Source organism: Aulonocara sp. 'chitande type north' Nkhata Bay, linkage group LG23 (assembly GCF_057382095.1).
Source record: "Aulonocara sp. 'chitande type north' Nkhata Bay isolate Kocher_YH1m ecotype deep benthic linkage group LG23, A_spYH_male_GT1.1, whole genome shotgun sequence".
Classification (NCBI taxonomy): Eukaryota; Metazoa; Chordata; class Actinopteri; order Cichliformes; family Cichlidae; genus Aulonocara; species Aulonocara sp. 'chitande type north' Nkhata Bay.
In genome coordinates this window covers 43,964,986-43,973,448 of record NC_141365.1, presented here as the reverse complement: position 1 = coordinate 43,973,448, position 8,463 = coordinate 43,964,986, and the positions used below count along the sequence as shown (strand labels likewise).

Here is an 8,463-nt window from a genome sequence, read left to right as displayed (position 1 = left end):
CACTCATGCTGTGAGGTCAGTTTCTTGGTTATTGATGAATGCAAATTGTCACTATCAGAGAGAAGTGACTGTTTAGAAACTCTTTTAAAGTAATTGATTCATAAATTAATGATTACTCTGTGATTCTAACGTTTGTTTTTCTTTTTCCAGGTTTGGATAAGAAATCAGGATCTAATCACAGAAATTTAGGTCTTTTAACATCTGTGTTATTAAAGCCAGTTTTTATGTTCAGTGTTTTGTCATTTAATAGCTGTTCAGATTATTATATCCTTCTTTCCACTGTTTGTCTCGAAGGAATCAGGATTTCAGTCATTTATTTAGTCGGTCTTTGTTACTGCACTCTGCTTTTTGGGGGGGAAATGCACTTTTAATTTTAAAACTTTGTATATTTGTATGTTTGTATATTTCTTTATTATTAGGAAAAACTGTTGTTCATAAAAGGTAAAATTTTGTCTTGTTTGTCAAATATTTTGACATCAAGTGATTTTAAGTGAGAATTGTGAAAATGAACAAACAAGCTGCTCGTGTTGCTGAAATGAAATCTAATGCAACAGTTTATTCACTGCACTGCTGTTTGACCTCTTTGCAAAGGTAAATCAAACTCACAAAGACAACCTAGTTGTGTGAACCTTGATTTATTTAAAAAATTTACACAGGAAATGTTTTTGAAAACACATTAATAGATCCCCACTTTTGGATGTCACCACATATAAGGTAATTTATTGGGGATCTTTTCACATTATATGTTTATTATTGGATACAAAAAAAAAAAAGAAGAAGTTGAGAGCATCAAGCTAAGGCTTCGTTCATTAGGAATTGCATTCATTATAGGGATGGTATTGGTTTCCTCCAGACATGATGCTTGGCATTCAGGCCAAAGAGTTCCATGTTTGTTTCATCAGACCAGAAAAGTTTGTCTCTCATGTTCTGAGAGTCCTTGCCTTTTGGTAAAGTCCAGGTGTGTTTCCATGTGCTTCTTGGGACCTTCAATACTGCACACATTTTTCTGCACACTTTCCTACAATCCCGTCTCAGAGATATACAACCAATTCCTTGGACTTCATGGCTTGGTTTGTGCTCTGTCACCTATGTGGCCTGATAGAGACCGGTGTGCGCCTTTTAAAATCCTGTCCAATTCAACTGAATTCATCACACATATAGAAACATCTGCCAGATGATCATTGGCAACAGGATACACCTGAGCTCAACTTCCAGTGTCATGGTAACATCTGTGAATAGTTGTGTGTGTGTTATAGTTTTGGTTTTCTTTTTAATAAATTTGCAAGAATTACAAGCAAACATTTTCACTTTGTCACTCTGGCGTATTGTGTGCAGAGTTTCAAGGTGAAAATGAACTGAATGAGACAGTAACATGACAAAATGTAAAACAAATGACTGTGGTTACGTTCAGAACAGACTGCTGCAGAGAGACTTGCCTCCTTATTTATGGTGACCAGGCTTAGGAGACAGAAGTATCTGTAGATGGTTATTCTGCTTATTAACATTTCATAAATGCTCCAGTGTGATACAATAAAGCGAGTAAACTGACCATTCTTCCATCAACCATATTTTTCTAGTCTGCCTCGACACTCTGAATATGTGTTAAAGTCAGGTACCAACGTAGCTAGAAGGAACTACAAGAAGGTAACGTCTTGCTGTAGTTCCAGGCTGCACATGTTTATATTATTATTATTATTATTGCCTTTCATGCTGTTGCAGCTATTGTATGTGATAACCCACTGACTCCTATACAGTGAGACTTTTTTGTTTCCTCTCTGCCAACTGATGTAAGAGTTTGCTGTTGAACCATAGGCTGAGCAGTCACAACTGTTCAGTTAACATTTTATTTTATACAAAGTGCCAAAACCAGCTACCTATGACAACTACTGAAAAACATAAACACGTCGCTACAACAAGCATATGGTAGATGTACTGTGATCTGTGACTAAACCTGCCCTGCATCGCGCAACCATCACTACCAGCCAACTAATGTGATGAAGACTGAGTAGCCTACGCCACCTGCTGGTATACATGTACACTGAGCATGAGAAGCTCGGGGTTAACGAGCTTTAGATTACAAATGAATCTCTGCACAGATCAGATGTAGGAGAAGAGTAGCAAAAGTCGCGTGTAAAAATCAGACAGTTGAACAGCTGAACGACTTGTAACTGCAGATATTTAGGGGGGGAAATCGTAAAAACAACAAACAATTAAAATGTTTGAATGCTGATTGGGGTTTCACGTGTGTACAAACAGTCTGTAGGATTGTGCTGCTCTTGACCTGGAAAAAGATCTGAAGAGAAATCGAAAGTTACGAACATTGAAACGTGTTCAGTGCAGCCGCTGTCTGTGCTTTTAATCCTCTCGTGTTATTATGTAAGCTTTCTGTGCTTCTGCCGCTCCTGGTAAACTCCGCTTTCACTCTATTCCCGTCCACTTGTCAATCAATCAGCACTCGACCAACGCTATCCCTGTCCAGAGACATGCAGGTAGTCTGTTGAAAGACTGAACAGGAGCATTAATGGGGTGGGTGGAAAGCCCACTCTGTCAGAACGAAACACTTTAAGCGTAATTTATTGTCCTCGAGTGCGTTCACATCTCCGTTTGGACAGCGAACTGAGAGATGATGGTGGAGCTGCTCCGACTTTTAGAGCTGGAAGTGACGTAAAACGTTGAGTAACTTGACTCCACGCGAGCTGTACGCATTTGATTGGATCAAACTCGAGGAACTGCAGAAGCAGGAACCTGGAGTTTAAATGAATGGCGAGTCAATGCAATGTCCTCCTTTGGAGTTTTATATTATTTTCTTGCTGTTTTCATTTCTGGAGCCTTTGACAAAGGTGAGAAAAAATGTATTTCTGTATGTATGTGAGTTAGACCCTTTTATAGAATAGACTTTTATTTTTATTTTTATACAGTAGAGGTCACTAAGGTGACCTGAGAATTTAGATTATGTTGTGACAAGTACAACAAGTTGTGACAAGTTTTTTCCAATTTCATTGTACTACTGTACTATGTATGACTGTGCAATGACAATAAAGAGTTATCTTATCTTATCTTATCTTAACCACCGACAGTGTTAAAGTTTATTTTCTGTGGTTTCTCTGAATATTTAGGAGGGGTTAGTGACGGTCACGGGGCTGTTGGAGCTTGTTCTTTAGGAAAATCATAGCAACACTTCAGCATTCCCAGTATGTTTTTTTCTTTTGTGTGTGTGTGTGTGTGTGTGTGTGTGTGTGTGTGTGTGTGTGCGTGCGTGTGTGTGTGTGTGTGTGTGTGTGTGGGGGGGGGGGGGGGGGGGTGAATTAATCTCACTCTGAATCAATTTTCAATATGTGAATGTCATAGTTTGAAAAAGTAATAAGGTCCTGCAGCTTATTGTTGGTGTCGACCGGCAAAGAAGAAGAAAAAGTAGAAGAACAAGAAGGGCAAAAGGGACAACGTGGCAGTTGTGATATTATGTCAGCTTACGATCTAAGGAAGTGTATCCGGCTTGATGGCTAATGATGCCCTGAGTGACGTTTGTCTGAAAATGTTTGCACAGGTTCATGCCATAATCCACACAATGTATTATTTATCAAACATGGTAATGTGAGAATTGTTAATGCTGAATGGAGTTTTTATAATAGTCATTTTATAATGTTGTTTTAACAAATGTTTTTTAAAGAACTCAAACAGAGAAAGTGCATATGTCCCCCAGTGAGTCATTTATTGGTTTAGCTTTAAAATTTGGAGATTTTCCTAAACTGCAAACTGAAAAAAAAAGTTTGACCTTGACCTGTGATGTATGACCTCTAAGCATTACATACTATTGCATGTACTTTAACTTTCATATGATATATTAGCCAAAATGATAAGTCAAATTTGACCTTGGGCGCTAACAATGAAGCTCAAAACAGCCTGTTTTTTGTTTTTGTTTTTTTTACATTCCTTGGCATAATTATAAGTCTGTCTATGGAGACACTGGGATGAATCTTACATCTAATATATTATGTAACCTTAAAATCTTGCCTTGTGGCTAGAAAGGGTGGATAGTGATCTGCACATGTGTGTGTGCACCTCTATGGTTGTGTTCGGGGTGTTGCAGTAGAACTAAAAAAAACATGTACTAAAAAACCTGAAACAGCTGGAAGCAACTTTGATTCCTGTTGCAATAACACAGTTACCAGATTTCTTTAGGCAGAGTGTCAGTGTGAGGCTGAAGGTACAACTGTGTGTTGCAGGAACTGGGATAGCCAGTAACACTGGACCTCATGTGTCAGCAAGTTGGACTTGAACATTATATTTAAAGTGCCTCACAGCTTGATCTATCTCCTACAGCTCTAACAGCAGTGGTCCAAACACAGCAGACTGTGCTGGCAGCAGTGGGAGAAGATGCTGAATTCAGCTGTCAGCTCTTGGACACTAAAGACGTCCTTCAGGTCACATGGCAGAAAGTCTCACATGATGTGGAGACAAATGTTGCCACCTACAGCAAGTACTATGGTCAGAGAGTGAATGATGGCTTTACAGAGAAATTTAAGTTTAAACATACTGAACTACAAAACTGCTCCATAGTCATCAGGAATGTGATGGAGCAGGATGAAGGCTGCTATCCATGTCTGTTTAACACTTATCCTGAAGGCTCCTTCACAGGTAAACCCTGCCTCCAAGTCTATGGTAAGAACTTTTACCTTAATGTGATTAAATGCACCAGAAGCTGGTTTATTCTTGACAACATGGTCCTTATAACATATTTCCTGATCCTTCACAGAGCTGCATGAACCTGTTGTTGATGTCAGAGAGTCAAACTCTACTGAAGAGTGGGTTGTTTCCTGTTCAGCCACTGGTCGACCTGCTCCCACTGTAACACTCAGTGTCTCACAACAAGACCTCAGCTTCTCACAGTACAACACTGTCAGTGTGTCCAACACCAACGCTACATTCACTGTCACCACTACAGCTGTGCTCTCAGGTTCACGTAAACACAGCACACAGGTGGGATGTGCAGCACGAGTGCTCTCTGCTCCTCACAGAGAGGTGATGGAGACGATTCCTGATGATGCTGGTGAGAAACTCTTTCAACATCACCGATTCATAAATTAATGATTACTCTGTGATTCTGTTTGTGTTTCTTTTTCCAGGTTTGGATAAGAAGTCAGGATCTAATCAGAGAAATTTAGGTGTGTTAACATTTGTGTTTTTAAAGCCAGTTTTTATGATCAATTTTTTTTGTCATTTGATAGTTGTTCACATTATTGTATCCTTCTTTCTCCTGTTTTTCTCAAAGGAATCAGGATTTCAGTCATTCTGTCGTCTGTGGTGTTGGTGCTCTGTGTCGCTGCACTCATCCGTGTCAGGTATAAAAAGTGATCTCAAAGCAGGTCGTCTGCTGATATTACAGCATCTTTACATATTCAACTGTTCTTAAATCTGTTGTCTGTCACACAGAGAGCTCATGGTGAATTATAACTGAAACAAGAAACACTCAGGAGTAAGTCTCTCTTCATCCTGCCAGACTGCACTCGGAAAGTTGCTGGTTTCTTTTTCACTCTTCAGGATATTTTCACATTTCAATTCTTTCCAACTTACCTTTTACTTTTCTACTTTCTTTCTAATTCATCAAACCCGTCTTTGGTTTGTCTAAGCTATTGTTCTTTGTTCAAAAATATTTTTATTCAGCAATATTAACACAGTGATGCTAAAATGTTTTTGTTTTTATTTTTAGAACTGGACCATTTTCAGTCAAATGAAGGGACACTCAGACACTCAGCGGCAGAAGGCAGACACCTCCTGAGGAGTGTCAGTTCATTATGCCAGAGTGTTACTTTTTTTTTTTTTTTATCTCAGTGCTTTGTGCTGTTTATTTATTTTTTGTATATCTTTGAAATGGTGCTGTTTATAAAAAGTCATGTTTTGGTGTTTTGTCAGATATTTAAACATTAAGTTACTTGAAATGCGAACTGTGAAAACGAGCATGAGTGGCTAACATGAACCTTTCTCATCAATAACTTTGATTAAATTGATTTTATTGATTAAATTGATACTACCAGAGACAACTACAATGAAAACTGCACTGTGCTTTTGTAAATAACAACACTTTTCCACCTGAAATTGCAGAAAATGGCAGCTGAAGGTCTCTGTTTGTTCACTGTGAACATGTTATGCTCAATTTATTACTACGTGTATTGTTAAAAAACCAACACATACATTTGTGTTCAGTTACTCAGACCAGGAATATTTATCACCTTAGTAATGTAAGACCATCCTAGTGCTAGTCAAGTATTGTTTTAATAATGTTTTAATGTTTTTTTTATCTGCAAACATTGCACTGCTCATCAGAAAGTGTAAAGAAACATTTGACGCTTTTGCTTCTTCTCTGTGTCAAACTGGACTTAATGCAAAACACTCCTTATTGTCTCCATGTAGTTTTGCAGGTATACTATCTGTTGATATGAGTTACCTTTCCACACATAAAGACAGCAATTTTCAGGCTTACAGTTTGTCAGTCTAAACACATGCAGACTGCTGTTATTCTCACTGTACTGCTGACTGACACATTTTCAAAGGTAAATAAATTTCACAAAGTCAACCTGCTTGTTTTTGTCTTGGTTTATTTCAGATTTCTACAAAAAATGTTTTCATCAAACAGATGATCAGATGGATGCTTTTGATTGGCGGCACATGCACAGCTGCACGTAAAACTGTTTGTTTTACATATACTGAACACACATGAAAAAAACAATTTTTCGTCCACTACCTGAAGTGAAGGTGGCAGACAAGCCCAGACCAGCTCAGCCAAGAGATGCAGTTGTATTTCATTAAATGTAATCTCTCCAGCGTGTCCTGGGACCTCCTCCCGATAATTAAAAAAGAAAAAGAAAAGAAATCCCAGTGTTGTGCCAAAAAGTGATTTCCAAATAATAAAAGCATCTTTGATCTGTGAAGTGTTCTGTTAAATAGATCATTTTTTTCCTTTCGTACTTGTGTTGCCGATTGGCGGATATTGGGTTGTTGCTGTGACTTCAAGTATAACTACTCTATAGAATAATAACGGTTCCATATTGCGCCTGTTTAGTTGTAATTTGTGACTCACTCACCTGTTATTGCTCAAAATGACCACCTGGTCATAATATGGATTCACATTTAGAAGAAGAATATGGAATAATCCTTTAAATTCAGCTGTAGTTCAATTTTTGTTGTGGACATTAAGAAGGAATTCTTGATTCGTGAATGTATCCATTCAGATTTGTTGGGAAGGGTTCCTTGGTGAGCCACACCAACCACTGCCTTTGTTTGCACTTTTTTCCACTAGGTGGCACTACAGCCGTAGGATGACCTCCTACAACATCTTTCCTTGCTTTCGCTTCACTAATCAGCTCTGTGTTGCAGTTACCAGCTGCACAGTGCACGGTAAATATGATAAATAATGACAAATGAGACTTATTGTGTGTGTGAAAAAAACCTTGAACCAGTGCACCACATGGAACAAATATTGCAGGACATCATTTGTGTGTTCACACTCAGGACCAACAGCAGACACAATGAGCACTACAGAACACATCACACACAAGTGGAAATAATTCACTCAGCCTTCAGAGTTATTGAATTCAGGTGTTCAATCATTCCATGTCCACATAGTGTATAAAATCAAGCACCCAGGCATTTACACTGTTCTACAGACATTTGTGAAAGAAGCCTGGAGAACTGCAGTGTGGTACTGTGATAGGATTCCACCTGTGCAACAAGTGCAGTCATGAAATACGGGTACGTAAAATCACAGAGCGGACCTTGAGGCTCATAGCGCGCATATGTCACATAACTTTTGCACAGTCACTGAAAACCTCTAAGCTTCATGTGGTCTTCAGACTAACTCAAGAACAGTGCGCAGAGAGTTCACTGAAGACTTCATGACTTTCATGCGCATTTTGTCATCTAAGACTTAAACAAGAAAAGCGCACAGTTTCGGCTTGGACTAATCTCAGTACACTCAGATCGAAACTGATAGTTGTGAGGATGTTCCATGACACACTGAAGAGGAGGGGGAAATATATGTGTTGTAAAAAGCAAATACCTATGAAATCGATGACTCGTTAGCTATTTAAGTGAAATTTGTGATATGTCATGTCACTTTTATTAATGGAGGAGGCCCTATTTAATTTGCTGTTTTGACGCACGCACTCACTCAGTGAGACTGTAGCCTGACTGAGCGGAACACCTACTGATTCAAGAGCCATGTGTTTTGAATTTTGGCGGGCCAATGGCAGAGCGTACAGTCATATTTATATTTTCTTTGATGGCGTTTTTTGTTCCAAAAGTAAGACAAATAATTTGTTTTCTGTATCAGTTTGATTTGGTTGTAAAATGATTCGTTACCTTCAGTTTAAGAAGCGTGTGACGTGGAGTGCTGAGTTTCACTGTAATTTCAGTCCTATCGATGTTTTAATCGTTCTGTGTCGGACACGGCTTAAGCCCTGCACCAGT

General features: G+C 38.7%; 1 protein-coding gene across 1 annotated transcript; it reads left to right on the top strand.

Moving 5' to 3' along the window:
- Positions 1-2,470: 2,470 nt before the first annotated feature.
- Positions 2,471-6,561, top strand: LOC147302704 (OX-2 membrane glycoprotein-like). The gene is made up of 7 exons (XM_086282501.1): positions 2,471-2,840; positions 4,321-4,659; positions 4,754-5,047; positions 5,124-5,162; positions 5,270-5,339; positions 5,431-5,473; positions 5,708-6,561. Exons 1-6 carry the CDS (start codon positions 2,777-2,779, stop codon positions 5,453-5,455), a joined length of 831 nt encoding a protein of 276 aa, XP_086138627.1. The 5' UTR covers positions 2,471-2,776; the 3' UTR covers positions 5,456-5,473; positions 5,708-6,561.
- Positions 6,562-8,463: the final 1,902 nt, after the last annotated feature.